This window comes from Pongo abelii, chromosome 17 (assembly GCF_028885655.2).
Source record: "Pongo abelii isolate AG06213 chromosome 17, NHGRI_mPonAbe1-v2.0_pri, whole genome shotgun sequence".
NCBI classification, from domain to species: domain Eukaryota; kingdom Metazoa; phylum Chordata; class Mammalia; order Primates; family Hominidae; genus Pongo; species Pongo abelii.
Genome location: NC_072002.2, coordinates 55,445,584 through 55,463,097, shown reverse-complemented (window position 1 = coordinate 55,463,097; position 17,514 = coordinate 55,445,584). Strand labels below are relative to the sequence as shown.

Below are 17,514 nucleotides of genomic sequence, written 5' to 3'. Positions count from 1 at the left end.
CTGGTGTGTAGGGTTTTAGTTGAGAGTTCCACTGTTAGCTTGATGGGGTCCCTTTGTAGGTCATCTGCCCTTTCTAGCTGCCTTTAACATTCTTTCTTTCATTTTGATCTTGAAAAATCTGAAAATTATGTGTCTCAGGAATGATCATTTTGTGCAGAATCTGGCAGAAGTTCTCTGTATTTCCTGAATTTGACTATTGCCCTCTCTAGCAAGTTTGTGGAAGATTTCATGGATGATATCCTGAAATACGTTTTCCAAGATGTTTGCTTTCTCCTCCTCTTTTCCGTGATGCCAGTGATTTGTAGATTTGGGCTTTTTACATGATCCCATATGGGTCAGAGGTTTTGTTCATTCCTTTTTAATTGTTTTGCTTTATTTTTTGTCTGACTGCCTTATTTCAGAGAATCAATCATCAACTTCTGAGATTCTTTCTTCAGGTTGGCTTAGTCTGCTGTTAATACTTGGGATTGCATTGTGAAAACTTCAGTTTTGTTGTTTAGCTCTGTCAGACCCATTAGGTTCTTTTTGATACTGGTTATTTTGTCCTTCAGCTCCTGTATTGCTTTATTATAATTCTTAGTTTCCCTGGATTGGATTTTGCCATCCTCCTGAATCTTGATGATCTTCATTCCAATCCATATTCTGAATTATATTTTTGTCATTTCAACCAGTTCAGCCTAGTAAAGGACTCTTGTTGGAGTACTGGTGTGGTTGTTTGGAGGATATATGACACTCCAGCCTTTTGGGTTACCAAAGTTCTTGCATTGATTCTTTCTCATCTCTGTGTGGGGATGTTCCTTTAAGAAGTATAGATTGAATACAGTCAGTAGACTTCTTTTCTGGATATTTTCACTGGACCGAGGGTTTGTGCAGGGTATTTGGAGCTGACTTCCTGTCTCTGGTTTCACAGGGTGTATATTAGCAAGGTGTTTTGGGTGTTGAAGCTTTGAGATGTGATCCAGTAGGTGGCACTTAGGCTTATTGGTCAGTTGGTAGGCTCTTGCTTGACTGCGTGGCTCCCCTACGTTTCCTCATAGTTGCAGCTGTCTTCCCTCTCAATGCTCTGAATGTATGGGTTTGTCCCTTCCTTGAGTTGCTGCCCATAGATCACAGCTTGGCACTCCTAGGCTGCCCACTGCAGCTCTGGGGCAATCTCTGTGTTTATGTTCTTTCCCCAACTTAGAGGCAGCTGAGGTAGGGACCTTAGTAGTGGTTGTGGCTAATGGTTTTTTGTTTGTCTCCTGGGGGCTCCGTCCCAGAGATGTAGGTCAGCAATCATTCAGTGTAATGAGCTGAGGATAGAGGGTCTGTGCTGTGGACTCAAGCCTAGGATCCCCTGTCTGGCAAAGTTCAGTGTGAAGTCTGTCTGACCCATGAGAGACAGACTGGCTCCCTTTCCTTGGGTCTACTGCAGCTCTGCAGTTAGTTTGAGGACTTAGTTGGGAAGTCCTGCTCAGTAAGGAGGAACAGGACCAGGGAACTGCTTTTTATAAAAGCAGTCTGGCCATGTTTTTGTAGAGCAGTTGTGCTATGCTGGAGGATCCCTTCTGCTCCCAGTCAGCTTGGACTCTCCAAAGCCCAAAGGCTGGATTGGCTAAGTCACACAAACAGCAATGATGGAGGCCCTTCCCTCCCACTGGGATTTCCATCTCAGGGAGGTGCAATACCACTACTGGTGGCTGGCTGGAATTTCAGGCCAGTGGGTCTTATCCTGTGAGGTGCGCTGGAACTGCCCATCAATCATTGAATGGATAAATAAATTGTGGCATATTTATATAATGAAATACTACTCAGTCATAAAAAGGAATGAATTAATGGCATTTGCAGTGACCTGGATGAGATTGGAGAATATTATTCTAGGTGAAGTAACTCAGGAATGAAAAACCAAACATCATATGTTCTCACTGATATGTGGGAGCTAAGCTATAAGGATGCAAAGGCATAAGAATTATACAATGGACTTTGGGCACTTTGAGGGGAAGAGTTGTGAGGGGTAGGGATACAATAATACAAATATGGTGCAGTGTACACTGCTCAGGTGATGGGTGCACTGAAATCTCACAAATCACCTCTAAAGAACTTATTCATGTAACCAAATATCACCTGTACCCCAATAATTTATGGAAAAATTAAAAAGTAATATAAAAATAATAAATATTATACTTGAAAAGGTATAACATATTGATAAGAGAACAGATAGTGTTCTCACCCCCTAAGTATGTAAGATATCACACACAAAATACTTGATTTTCCCATTTCATAATATCAAAACATCATGTTGTGTGCCATAAATATATATAATTTTTATCAATTAAAATATAATTTTATTTAAAAAAGAAAACCAAATCCATCTTTTGGGGGAAAAAACCACATCAGAATTCTCTATTTCCAACTCTTCATGATTCCTTACAGTCAATTATCTTACCCTTTCTTTATTCCTGTCCCAAAACAGAGACAATTTTGGGAGAAATCTAAGCTGTTGAAAAAATAAATAAATAAATAAATAAAAATTGAAAAAACATCTAAATAGACATATCTAAAAAGAAGACATACAAACAGCCAACAAATACATTAAAAATGCCCAATATCAGTAATCACCACAACATCACTGTGGTGTTGAAGTGCAAATCAACACCATGATGTGATATCATCTAACCCAATTAGAATGACTATGAAGAAAAGGATATAAAATAACAAATTCTGGTAAGAATGCTGAGAAAAAATAACTCTTATACACTGTTGGTAGGGATGGAAATTAGTAGAGCCATTATAGAAACATTATGAATGCTTCTAAAAAATTAAAAATTGATTTACCATGTGGCCCAGCAATTCTACTTTTGGGTATTTATCCAAAGAAAAGAAGATTATTATGTTGAAGAGATAGCTGCATCCCCATATTTACTTGCTGCTCTGTTCACATTAGCTAAGATAAGAAATCAACCTAAATGTCCATCAACAGATAAATAGATAAAGAAAATGTAGCATAGATACACCCGATGAAATACTATTCCACCATGAAAAAGAATGAAATTCAGTTTCACAGCAACATAGAAGAGCCTGGAGGACATTAAGTAAAATAAATCAGGCATAGAAACATAAATACCATGTGTTTTTACTCATATATGGGAGCTAATAAAAGAGAAGCTCATAGAAGTAGAAAGTTAATTGTAGTAATTAGGGGCTGGGAGTACAGGAAGAATACAGAAAGGAAGGATAGGGAGAGGTTGGTTAACAGATACAAAATTACAGTTTAATAGAAGGAACAAGTTCTAGCGTTCTACAGCACTGTAAGGTGAATATGGGTAACAACAATTTAGTATATATTTTCAAAAATCTAGAAGAGAGGATTTTAAATATTGACAACACAAAGAAATGCTAATTGTTTAAGGTGATGGGTGTGCTAACTTTCCTGATTTGATCATTACACACTGTGTACCAATATCAAAATATTACTCTGTATCTCATAAATACATACAATTATTACATGTGAACCAAAAATAAAAGGAAAACAAAAAAGGGAGAGAAGGCAAAATATTAAAATAAGTAACAAAAAAACTTTACAGAAATTAAAATGATATTTATTTATTTATTTATTCATGACACTCTGTCACCCAGGCTGGAGTGCAATGGCATGATTATAGCTCACTGGAGCCTTGATCTCCTGGGCTCAAGAGATCCTCACACCTCGACCTCCTAAGTGGCTGGGACTACAGGTATGCACCACCATGCCCAGATAATTTATTTTTATTTTTATTTTTAGTAGAGACAAGGACTCACTTTATTTTCCCCGACTGGTCTTGAATGCCTGAACTCAAGTAATTCTCCTGCCTCCACGTCCCAAAGTGCTGGGATTATAGGTGTGAGCCACAATGCCCAATCAAAGAATTTTAAAGAAATAACATATAACAACCTTATGCCAACAAAGGCAACAATTTCTGTGAAATTAACAATTTACTAGAGACACAGATTACAAAATTGACTCAACAAAAATTAGAAAATTTTGATGCATATGTAAGAAACAATTCCAACTACAGATTAAAAATCTTACACAGAAAACCCAGACATAAATGCCTGGAGTACATTCAATCAAATATTTAAAGAAGAAATAATGTTCTTCTTTAAAAAATATTTTAAAAAGAAATAATATGTAGAAATATTTTTTTTCCAGAAAGTAGAAAAGGTGAAAAATTTTCCAACACCTTCTAAAAGGTCAATGCTATAAAGAACAAAATCCACACAAAACTCTTTAAAAAAGTCAAATGTCTCTAATGCATATAGACATAAAAGACTTGAAGAAAATATTAGCAAATATATAAAATAGATTTGTACACCATGATCAACATATAACATGACTAAATATAATTTAAATCAAACAGGAATTCAAGGTTGGCTCAATATCTTAAAATCAATTCATGTAATATAATACATCACAGTAATAAACAAAAGGGAAATGAACACTTTATTACCTTAATAGATGCAGAAAAAGTATTTGAAAAAATCTGACAACCACTTATGATTAAAATCTCTCAAAAACTAGAAATATAAAGCAACATCCTCAACTAATGTACACTTGCCTTTTCTATTTAACATTGTACTGGCTATTTTTGCCAGGTCTAGAGAATAATTAAGTAATTATAGATTCACAGGATGTTGTAAATTTAGTAAAGATGTACCCATCACCCAAAGGTAATACCTTACATGTGTGTATTTAAACCCAGGAAATTTACATTGGCATAATCTGCAGACTTTATTTTAATTTTTCCAGTTGTACATGCATTCACCTGTGTGTACAGGTGCATGTATATGGTTTTAAGAAGATTTATTATATGTAAATTTTTATACCCATGACCACCATCGAGACACAAACTGTTGCCCTCACCACAAAGGTCTCCATTGTGCTATTCCTTCATAGTCATGCTCTCACTTCACCCCTACTCCCAACCTTCCTTACTTCTTGCAACCACTCATCTGTTTTTCATTTCTATTATTTTGTCATTTTAATAATTTTATATAAATAGAATTCTGCAGTATGTAACTTTTTGAGATTGGCTTTTCCCCCTGTTTAACTATTTTTTTTTTAACAGTACATTCTGTTTTTTGGGTATATCAATCATCTTTTCATTTCTATTACTATCTTATTTTATTATGTGGATGTAATACAATTTGTTTTAATTCACTCATTGACACTTGAGCTGTTTCTAATTTTTGGCTATTACAAATGAAGCAATAATTAACATTTATGAACAGGTTTTTGAGTGGATATAAGCAATAATTTCCCTGTGATAATGTCCAGAATACAATTGCTGGATCATATAATAAAAATGCTTATTGTGAACATGCCAAACTATCTTCCAAAGTAGTTGCACCTATGTTCATTGCCACAAGCCATGTATGAGAAAACAATTTTTTGACATCCTCACCAGTTTTTAGTGTTGACATTTAAAAAATTAGCTGCCCTAATATGCACATAAAAATTTCTTTTTATGATTTTAAGTTACATTTCCCTAATGGCTAATGATCTTGACCAACTTTTCATGTCCTTCCTTGTGATACGTATGTCCTGTTTGACAAGATGACCGTACATGTCTTTTGTCCATTTTCTGATTGGATTACATTTGTAAAAAAGCTTACTGGGTTTTGAAAGTCCTCTATGTAGACTAGATATCAGTTATTTGTAAGATATGCAGTTTGCAAATATTTCTGCCTATCTGAAGACTGATTCTTCTTGTTCTAACAAAAGTGTTTGCAAAGAATTTTTAATTTTGAGGAAGTCCAATTTATTGTTACTTTCTATTGATCATGGTTTTTGTATAATGTCTAAGTACTCTTCAAATATCCCCAGATCCCAACGATTTTTTCCTTCTTTTATTTTCTAAAAAATTATAATTTTATATTTACTTGGAAATCTATTATCCACTTTGAGTTAAATTGGGCATAAAATGTGATGTTTAGGATGAGGTTCATTCTATCTATTTTATTTATGCATGTGGATATCTGATTGACCTAGCTCTTTTTAAGTGAAAAAATTATGCTTCCTCTAGAGTATTGTTTTTGTATCTTTCTCAAAAATCAGTTGGTGTTTTCAGTGGACAAATTTGTGAGTTCTTTATTCTGCTTCATTGATCTTTGGGTCATCTTTCTAAGAAAATCACACTGTCTTACATACTGTAGCTACATTGAAAGTCTGAAATATCCAGCACAGTGATTCCTCCACTTTATTATTTTCTAAAAGTGTTTGGGTTATTCTAGCTCCCTTGCATTTTTTAGAATAATCTTGTTGATACAAAAATTTATGCTGAGACTTTCACAGGAATTATATTGAACCTATATAACAATTTGTGGAGAACTGTTATCTTTACACTTTGGTCTTCCAATTACTGTGCATTGCTATATTTATCTGATTTTTTAATCTGCATTTTGTAGTTTTCAGCATACAATTTCTGATCGTATTTTCTTAAATATATACCAAAGTATTTGGTATTATTTCAAGTGATTGAAAGTTGAACTTTGTTCTTTTAGTTTGCCATACATTCATTGATACATATAAAATATATTTTACTATGGATATAAAATGTGTATCTACAGATTTATATATAATATAGCATATAGAACTTTATATATAATATGATAATATAATAATATAATAATATAATATATAATAATATAATAATATGATAATATAAATATAGATTTATGTATCCTTTATAGATACAAAATTTATTTTTCTATCTTAGTCTTGTATCTGATAAACTTGGTGAATTCATTTATTCTAGACTTTTGTTATTTAAAAAAATTCTTTGGAATATTCTATATAGATTACAAAGACAACTGCAAATAGGTAAGTTTTATTTCTTTCTTTTGTTTTATTTATACATTTACATATTTATTATGTATTAACATATATAATATGTGTGTGCATTATATATGTGTATGTATTTATTTCTTTTTCTTGCCTTATTGCACTGGCTAGTACTAGGACTACTATATATTTACAGGAATCTCTCATATTTTTAAATTAAGCACTGTATTTAGCCTATTAATAAAATGAATTGCACTAGTTAATTCTTTCTGAGTGCTGAACAAGTCTAGTTTGCCTGGAATAAACCTCACTTAGTTGTGATAAATCCTCATATTAAATTTAATATTTTGTTGAGGAATTTTGCATCCATGTTCATTAGAGATAATGACTTGTAATTTTTTTATTTTTTATTTTCTTCCTCATGTTTTCAGAGTATTACCACCTTTATAAAATGAATTCAGCAATTCTGCCATTCTCTTTTTTAGAAGTGATTGTGTACAAATATTGCTAATTATTCTTTAAACATTTGTTAGAATTCTGTAAATGAAACAATCTGGGCTTAGGAATTTTTCTTTTGATCGTTTTTGTATGTAATTTCAACTTCTTTAATAGTTATGGTATTATGCAAATTGTGTATTTTAAATTAGATGAGTTTTGTCATTTATGCTTTTCATTGAATTGGTCTGTTTCATTTAAGCTGTCAATTTCATGTGTGTAGTCATGTTATAGTATTCTTTACAGTCGTTATGGTGTATAGTGATGATACAACTTAATTCCTGATATTGCCAATTTGTTTTGGCTCTTTTTTTTCTCTGTCAGTCTTGCGAGAAGTTTGTCAATTTTATTGATCCTTTCAAAGAACCAGCTCTTTGTTTTATGTATTTTTTCTATTTTTTGTTTTCAATTTTATTGATTTGTGCTCTTTATTATTTTTCTTATATTTTCTCAGGGCTTATTTTGTTCTTTTTAAATTTATTAATATGGAATCTGAGATTACTGATTTGAAATCTCTCCTGTTTTCTATTAACATGGAATCTTAGATTACTGATTTGAAATCTCTCATATTTTCTATTAATATGGAGGCTTAGATTACTGATTTGAAATCTCTGTTTTCTAAATTAAGCACAGTATTATGAATTTCTGTCTCAACAGTGTTTTAGCTTCATTCTGCAAATTTTGATATGTCATATTTTCATTTTCATTTAGTTCAATGTATTTTTGTTAATTTTACCTAAGACTTTCTCTTTGACCCATGGGTTATTTAGAAGTATCTTATTTAATTTCCAAGTATTTGAGGATTTTCCTCTTATATTTTTTGTTATTGATTTCTCGTTTGATTTCATTTAGGTGAGAGTTTGTTCTGGTTGATTTCAAATTTTTTATATATGTAGAGGGCTCTTTATGACCCAGAATATGAAAAGGGATGTTTATTTAGCAAAATTATAAACTCTAAATTTTTATATATCTAATACAAACTAGAGTCATCAATTTTATTAAGGAAACAGAGGATAATGTAAATCATGTAAAGAAAGCAAATGAATAATCTATCTTGAAATCAAATGATTTAAAAATGGTTTGTGAGCACTCCGTTTTTTTCTGGCTATAAATATCATAAATATTTTGGGCCATCTTTTCTATATTAAAAGTATGAATGCAGAAAAAAGGCTTAATTACTAGAAGTTTTTAGCGACTATGTCAGTTTTATTTTCTATATCTATTCTTGTTTCCTAATGGCTTCTCAATTTTCCTGTTAGGACAATATCTATTCTTCACTATGTGTAATTTAATTTTTAAAATATGGAGTCTAGTGAAGGAGCAGAGTAGTGGCTAAGTTTCAATCATCTTGTCTAAGAATTTAAATATTGATCAAAAGCATGAAATAATTGGAGATTGGCTGGAGGCAATTCATGTTGGAAGGGCCTTTAGTCAATTGTTTCTTATCGACCTTTTGAGGTTGTCAAAAAGTTGTCCTAATTGTCTTTTTGTCTGTGCTGTTTCTTGTTTATTGTTCTTCTAGAATTTTTTGGGTTTTGTTCATTTCAAGGAACTATACTGAACTTCCCATTTATTTTGTGAAACTGTACTCCCTTACTAATAACCTCCCACCAAAGCCATATATTTAATTAAGAAATAAATGGTTATAGTCATTGCAATCAAAACCTAACTGATGGAGATCATTAAATAAATGATCTTATTTAGACTGTGGAGTTGCTGAAAGATAGCATGTTCTAGTGTTTAAAAGTTTAGATTTTGTCACATACTGAGAAATCTTGGAAAAATTACTTAGTCTTCTGATCTTCCAGTTTCTCATCTTTCAATTAGGAATATTAACATTACTTACCTCAATGAAGTATCATGAGGGTAAAATAAGTTAATGTTGGTAAAGAGCTTGGAACAGCCCCTAAACTATATTAAACTGTCAGTAAAATATTGCAATCCTGTTTATCAGTTACTAGTGAAAAGCCTCACAAAAGTTTTCAGATTTCTTTCAGGATCTATTGCAATATTGGAAGGGGGTCATTTCCCTGAGAGAAGTGTTGGGTAAGGAAAGATTAAAAAAAAAAAAAACCCTCAAGTCATCGAGAAATAAAAGACCTTGGAAACAACACTTAAAAAGCTGAATTAAACTTGAAGGTAATCACCTATCCACTTTAGGTCCTAAGAAGGCAATCGTTCAGTGAAAATGGAGATGAGCTAGCTTTAGTTTTGGTGCTGAGGAAATACTGAAGACGATTATGAAAGTGCCCTTGCATCTGCCCTTACACTTCATTTAAAATCAAGCTTAAAGATAACAACTCTAACTTTTTCTTGACTTTAGGTAGCACAATTAACTAAGCAATTAATTATTGGCTGCAGGAAACCTTTGGTGACTTTTGGTTCTCTTTGTCCTATTCAAATTTATTTACTTCTGAATTACATGAGCAATTCATTCTCTCTTCTCTGATCCCATTACTACTCTTGTAATTTAAGCCCTTAACATTCTCTGCTCGACTATGCTACAACTTTTTAACATGTCTTTCCACTCTTGACTTGATACAACTTCCTCAAAAACTATCTTCATCTCTCCTTTTCCTTTTCCAGTCTATTCTGCATTCTGTTGCAAGAATAATGTGTCAAAATCTGCAATTGCCACCTGCTCTCCAGAGCTCTTTTAGATACCTGTCTTCCACTAAACAGAGCATACTGTTACCTTCCTTAGCATTTAAAAAGTCCCATCACAAACTGAAAAATATTTCAGTTTTTCTACCATTTTTGTCACATTTTTAATTCCTAAGAACAAAGAATACATTTTATTCCTACTGCCTCCCTCATATCCTAGCACTGTATATTTTACATAGTAGTATTGCCTAAATCTATTCTACATTGAAATAGTTATCTACTTGTCATTTATCTGTGTGTTTTATCTTTCTACTTTTTCTTCCTTGAGGTAAGAGATCAGATCATATTTTCCCATTCCCTCTGCAGTACCTAACAAAATACTATGCAAAGGGACTTATTCCATTGTTAGATTGAACTGAGTTCAACTGGAAATCTCAGGAAAGGGAAGAGACAACCAAGTTCTTTCTCTTCAGTTTTGTTACTTGTTTATTGCAAAGCCTTGGACAACTCACCTAAATACACAGCACTTCATGTTTCTCATTCCTTAAATGTCAATAATAATATGATCCTCCATGGGCACATGTGGAAATAATTAATTTTGTAAGAACTTGAAGAATACCAGAGAACACTATCAATCATCATCAGTAGCAGCAGAAGAAAGGACTCGTTAAGTACTGATATGTGCATGATTCTTTGTAGAGCAGGATATGTAGGAAAGTTCCTTGCCCTTTGGGAGATGACAATGAAAAATGGACAACACATTCGTAGGTAACATACTCAGAGGAAGCCTATACTCAAGGGCACACATAGACAAATGACAAAACAGAATTGTGAACTTCCTGAAGTATTAATACAAAAGTGATTTATCCTAGTAAACAAACAAATCACATCCTGAAGAAATAATTTTTATTGGCCTATATTAGGCAAGCTTGGTGCCAACTTATAGTGATACATTAGCAAAAAGGATCAAATGAAAATAAAATCCAGCCATGGGAAGAAACACTAGGTTCATCATGAATCCTGGATTGACTAGGCTGCTGGCCTGGAAACAGAATAGGGGGTGTGTTTGTGCAAACATGTATGTATTACTATATATGTGTGCATGGTAAAGTGATGATGGTGGGAGGAATGAAGGAGGCAAAGGGTAGAAAAAGCAACAAGAAGAAATGGGTTGTCATTACATAAATGTGGTCCTTTAATAACTTTTAAAGCTCATCCCACTTGTTTAAGGAAAGAAAAATGTCCTGACTGGTGGTAAGTCTTGGCAGGAGAAGTTCTGTGGCAATAACGGTAGTATAAATAATTCTGGTTTCAGCAAGATTACAGAGTTGAGATAATAGGTAGTAGTTTCTAACTTCCTATGAGCTAAACAGGGTGTCTGTCATCTCAGTGGAATGACTTGGATAGATCTCTGGCCCCTTTCAGATAATAAAGAACAATCAAGAAGCTGAGTGTTTCACCAAAATTATTGCATAATTAATTGGGTGCAGAGAAGAAAAACATCAATGAAAAACTACACTAAGTAGTTCGATAGAATGTTTAGTTTTTGACCAGCTATGCTGGCCGTGTTGACATGTAGCCACTGCACTGTTTCCTATTAATCCTGGACTTAAGATGGTCTATAATGGTGTTAGTTCCAGAGAAAATTGAGTAGGACCACTTAGCCCCTGGCTGCAATGGGCAGCTCAGGTCCAAAGTGACTGCTTTTTGAGTCTGTATTCCAGGGGGCTGGCAGGACCCCGGGCATTTCACAACTGAATCACTTTGACCCAAAGTCATTCGTTCAATCATGGTTGACAAAAGGTAACAGAGACTTTCCACTGTTCGGAAAACAAATGGATGTCTTGGCTGTTTTCATAAAGATCGACTGGGACTTAAAATAGCCTGAGGTTAATATTATAAATCTTTCCAAAAGAGATTTTCAGAACATATTCTTTATCCCAGCATTGGATCAATCTCACAAAATGACATATTTTCAAACTACTGTAAAGCAAAACAGCTTATTCTCGAAAAAGTTGAAAATAGTAAGAAATATTTTCCTTTCCTGGCTTTTGTTTGTTTTGTTTATGTTTTTTATTGTTGACCATCAACTAAAAAATAACTTGGAAAAAACTGTGTGATGAATATGGATTGGCCTTTTTAGTAGCTTTGTGACTATTTACCTAATCTTGACTGGTGTTCAGAGAGTTCCTTGAATGCCCACAGCAGGTATGACACTGTGGTAAGCTGGTGTGAAGTATGGGTTTTAAACACTGTATGGGATAGAAAAAACAAAAAGAAAAACAGAACAAGGTAAAGGAATCCTATTTCAAACCCTTATAATCATGAAAACCTGTTGCAAAATTAAAATTCACTCAGAATGTTGACTAGTAAACATTTTTGCCATGGTCCTATACATGATGATTAAATAAAAAGAGAGTAAAAAAAATTAACTTTGATCTTTGGATGAAAGTATCTTTTCAGGACCCATGACAGAGTATAAATTAAAATTGAAACAATAAGCATAGAGACAAGGACTTAAGAGAAAGAATACTGTAGACAAATACAGCAGATGACATCATATTTATACCACTGCCTGACAGATGTTACCAGTTCTGTTTTGTAAAATACTAAAAACTTGCCCTTGTATTTTCACCTGAATTTCTTATTCAAAGTTTATTGATGTCTTCTCTTTCACTGGAAATTTTTTGGAAGAGTGACCTGGTTTTCAGTTGAAGCATCATCATTTACTTCTATAACCACAAGGTAAGAAGATTCAGATGGTCCTCTGAATAACTGTCAGCCATGTTTGTAGCTTGACTCTGCTCTCCTCCTTACAATGCTCACAGTCTCAAGTTGCTTATTATTCCCATACATGTGTGTGAATGTGTGTATGTGTTCAGAAAAGATGGTGAGAATTACCTCTATCCCATCTGCATCTGAACTGTAACTTGAATTGGAAGCAAGGCTCAACCTCATTTCCTTTGGGGTTTGAAGACACCATATTAACTACAAAGATTGGTTGTCTTAGAATGCTTTGTCTTTTTAGCCACATTTTCTGGCTGGGGACCTGCATCGTGAAAAAAGCAAGTGTATCTGCATCAACCAATACAATGTGGCCACAAGAACTTTGCTAGGAAAGATAATCTCTTATTCTCCTTGTTTTGAAAGAGGGCTTGGTCAAGAAAGCTCTATATGAAACAGATATACTAAAATAAAGCCATTTTTAGTAACAGTAATGAAGACAGAATGAAGAGGTGGACTAAAATTGTTATACTTACCCAGAAATTACAAATTTTAGAAATAATAACACCTCACATCAAATTTGATGACATTTTAGATTTCTGATACAAAATAAATCCATCATATACGCCTGTATATGTGTGTGTGTGTGTGTGTGTGTATATATATATATATAATATATATATGTTTGTATTCAAAAACAATCTGATTAGTGCAAAAATTCATATCAAGTAAGAGGTGAATGTTTCACAAATTTGCAAAGTCAATTTACCTACAGTATTAAGGATATATATAGGAGACTGTTGGATCTCAGTGAAAATTAATTTAAGAGAAATTTTGTTTGATGACTTTAGTGTTATATTTACAGTAGTCACTGAGGATGTGAAAGGGTTATTTGGATCCAGAATGCTTCATGGCTTTTTATGGGGGAAATTATATGAGAGTAACACCCAATTTGAAGATTAAAGACAGAGTTTCCTTTTCAAATATCTATAGAGATTGTTCTTTCTTTTCTTGCTATTACTTTCTACATTTCTAGACTATTACAGGACCAACTGAATTAGTTTTTCATTAAACTGTTATTGACTTTAACAGAGCTTGAGAGGAAGCTGCTGTGACCCTCCTTCATTTCTTTGGGTTCAAAGTTGTCATGAGATAACTCAGATTTTGGTTTTCAATTCTGGCTCTCTTCTGCAAGTTTCTAGCTTTTTAAACTTGAGGAGCCTTTCTGAGTCTCAATTTTCTCATCTGTAAGATGAGATAATTGGGTTCACTGGTCTTCAAAATCATTCTTAATATATAAAGAGAAAATCAAAAGAGAGAATAAAAAGGAGAAAAAGTAGGATACTGAAGAATATTTGAATAAACTTGCTTCTGTGTTTGGTAGGGAGAGACACCATTTGTCACTCACAGATCACACGCTGCAGGAAATGCAGTGGCAAGGTAGGGAGCGCAACTCAGAGCTTCGAGGCCAATGCACACTCTTTGTTTTGTAATTTTTCTTTGGTGCCAGGTGGGTGCACTGTTTGCCAGGAATTCATACTTCAGAAATACAACAGTGCACACCCAGACAAAGGGCTTGGTTGGGATGTCTTTGTTCAGGGAACAATTAAAATGTACTTGTACTGAGTGATAAAAGCCTTCCCTGGACGTAAGGCACTGTGGCAAAGCACAAAGTATGGTTGCGCTTTTCAGGTAACAATGCAGTGCTAGTCGTCTTTACTTCCCCGTGGAACTAAGGCAGAAAAAAAAAGAAGGATTGAAAAAAGTATTAGAAGAACAGCCTAGGTCATCATCAAGCACCCAAATGTCAAATATATTGCAGTTTCTAACTCCACATTAAATTCAGGATTTATGCAATTTTATGGGATAAGAGGAAGGAACATAAGATTGATAATTGGAGAAAATATTACTGATCCCAGAATTCTTGGGCAATTGGAGGGAGTAGAAACTCTATTTCTTAGTCCATTTCAAAAGTTGCTTTCACAAAACCAAGGTCTCTGGACAAAGATGACTTTCTTTTTTAACCATTTATTTTGTTTTCCTTGGCAACTTGAGTCCTAAAGCAGGAATGCTCAGCCCCAGACCCCGGACTCCAGGTTCCTTTTGGACTGTCTTTCTGAAAAACAAAAGATCATAGAGATGAAATTTCCTGAAAAGATTACTTCATCTCCTGTCAAAACAACACCCAAGGCTTTGTACACTAGTCATTCTTTCTGTGGTATATAGTAGCCTGGATTAATTGAACAACTAATCTGTTCCAAGCACTGCGTATATCATTTCATTCTTCCCCTTGCACTGCAAAGTAAGTGTATTGTTTTCATTTAACCTTAGAGAAATAATAAGCCCAAATAAATAGCTACAGTTTGTAGCAGAATTAAGATTGAAGCTAATGGCAGCAAGCCTTCTCCCTGTCACAGGGTAGCCCTCATCTTTTTGTGGTTCCCCCAAACTTATGTCCTCCTGTTCTGCCATTCCGATCCTCCCCATCCCCGACGTCCTATCCAACAGGGATGAAAGATTCATAATATATACATTTTAGTGAAAATAAATCATGTGGTTACCTCTATGAATGTGATGTATGTTTAATACTATGAAATGGAAAACCTGACCCTTTGTTGTTTGGAATTTTAAACTTTAACCTTACAATTTCTTAAAGGACAGATTTGGTATGTACTCTTTTGGTTATCTGTCCAGGTTTAATCACCCTTCAGGCCAAAGCTGACAAAGCTCTTCTCAACTGTAGCCATTGAACCTACGAGTAGTTCCTGTAGGCTAAGCCAGTCCTTGGAATCCTGTTGTCAGCCTATCCATCTAGGGGACAACATCTTCAAGCTTGTACAATTCTTGTGTCAGCTTTCTTTTCCACCAAAATTCTTTTATATTTTCAGAGTTGACTCAGAAAATTCAGGGTGTTCTTTCTGTGAGTATTTGGGGCAAAATTTTGTTATGAGACCCCTTCCAATCACCTTCTATTCATCAAGCTGTAAGTATATAGCACTTATTATATTCTGCTTTGTATTGAAGGTACAGTTAGCTCTTTGTTGATTCATTTTTTTTACTTGCCTGCCAACACTGTCATCCCTCCTGTGATGCCTGGACTCTGCCTAAGTTAGGGAGTAGCTCTCTGGTGTACAGTAATCTTTCAATCCTAACCCATGACCTACGAACATTCCCACAATTTCACAAAATCTGGGGGTATCATGGGCATACCATTTTCTTTCACTCTCATTTCTGTTTTTGATTAACCCTTTTCACATAAGCCACCATTTCTTATGGCAATGCATTTGCTTTGTTACTTCTTTTAATCTTTCTGAACGTTGACACTCAGAGAAAGGAAATTAAATCCCTGACTAGCACAGTATATAGCAGAACATTATTTAGGCTGAATCCTGGTTTTAAAGCCTCAACCTCTGCCACATTGAGATCTCTTCCTTGACATCTTCTCTGAGAATCCTCCATTTCTGCAAAATTGTTAAGTGTTCAAACTCAGCCTTCTTCTTGATTTCTTCAACTGTTTTTTCTTAATCTTTATTCCCAGACAAAATTACCTTTTCTATCCCAGAGCACTTTTCTCAAGAAAAGATCAAATTTTATAAGCTAACAAAAAAGGAGTCAATTAATTTAAAAATTGACAAACATAATAGCATATAGTAAATATTTTCTCTTTTGTTTCACTTTTCTGCCTTCCCAGCCCCTTCTTTGCCTGACCTCCTACAAACAAAACAGTTCATCAAAGTGTTTTAGAATTATGCCCAACTTTTAAAATATCGTTTGTTTTCTCCTTGCTTATCATTATTAATGATGATGGAATTTTGGAATCAAACCAAATATACAACACAAAGTTATGCTTAAATAAATTTTAATATACTCATATTTTAAATACTGTCCACCCAATAAAAATGTGTTTTCTTAAGTAATAATTATACCCACCTCTCAGAATCCATGGGGAATTGGTTCCAAGACCCCTCCAATATCAAAATCCACAGATGTTCAAGTTCTGCAGTTGGCCCTGCAGAACAAAGATATGAAAACTGCCCCTCTGTATCCGTGGGTCCTGTACAGTCCACTAATACTGTATTTTTTTTTTTCCAGTTTATTGAATCTGTAGATAGGAGTCTATGGATACAAAGGGCAAACTATATCTTACAAAGGTTCTCTTATGGGTGTCATACATATATTTCCCATACATATAGAGAGATAATTTTGATTTTCTTAATGAATTAAATATTTAAGTAAATACTTAAACTATTACTAAAAGAAAATGTGCAAATAGCAAAATAAAAATCACTATTTAACAGAATATATCTATCAACTTATGTCTACCCATATCACTTAAAAGTATCATTTGCCTAAACACTTGCCAAAGTTGTTTTGGTAACTTAAAAATATAGATATTACCAAATTAATTGGTGAAAATGATTTGTTCTTGAAACTTAATTTACATTTCATTGATTATTAGTGAATATCCTAAAGATTGAATAATCTTTCAAAAATATTGAAAGCTTATACTCTTTCCTTTGTGTCCTGTGTACTCTTTAACCATCTGAAGTAGATGTTCAAAAATTTTAATTGATTACTAAGAGTGTTTTCTATGATAAGAATATTAACTCACTGGCCACCATGCATATTTATGATTGTTTTCATGTTAGTTCCCTCTCTATGGGCATGCCATCAAATATAGTCCCTTTTTTTCTTCATAAATATGATGGTAATGATATTTACTGAGTGCTTTAAGTAAGCAAAGCACTATCCTAAATGCTTTATTTTCATTATCTCCTTCATTCCTTATAACAAGTAGATGACAAAGGTCCTATTTTCTCCTCTTTCACAGATGGGTGAATTACAACTTAGAAAGGTTAAGTAGCCTGCCTAAGGTTACACAGTTTGTTAAC

The 17,514-nt window shown here is 33.8% G+C and overlaps 1 protein-coding gene across 1 annotated transcript in view; it reads right to left on the bottom strand.

Annotated features, from left to right (window-relative positions):
• The window catches only part of LOC129051679 (uncharacterized), a 126,288-nt gene extending 110,207 nt beyond the window's left edge, over positions 1-16,081 (bottom strand). The window contains exons 1-3 of the mRNA XM_063716798.1: positions 16,031-16,081; positions 14,240-14,354; positions 12,061-12,150 (exon numbers count right to left, since the gene is read on the bottom strand). Of these exons, the coding sequence (XP_063572868.1) occupies positions 12,061-12,150; positions 14,240-14,354; positions 16,031-16,081 (256 nt within the window). The remainder of the gene's footprint in view (positions 1-12,060; positions 12,151-14,239; positions 14,355-16,030) is intronic.
• Between the last annotated feature and the right edge of the window lie 1,433 nt (positions 16,082-17,514).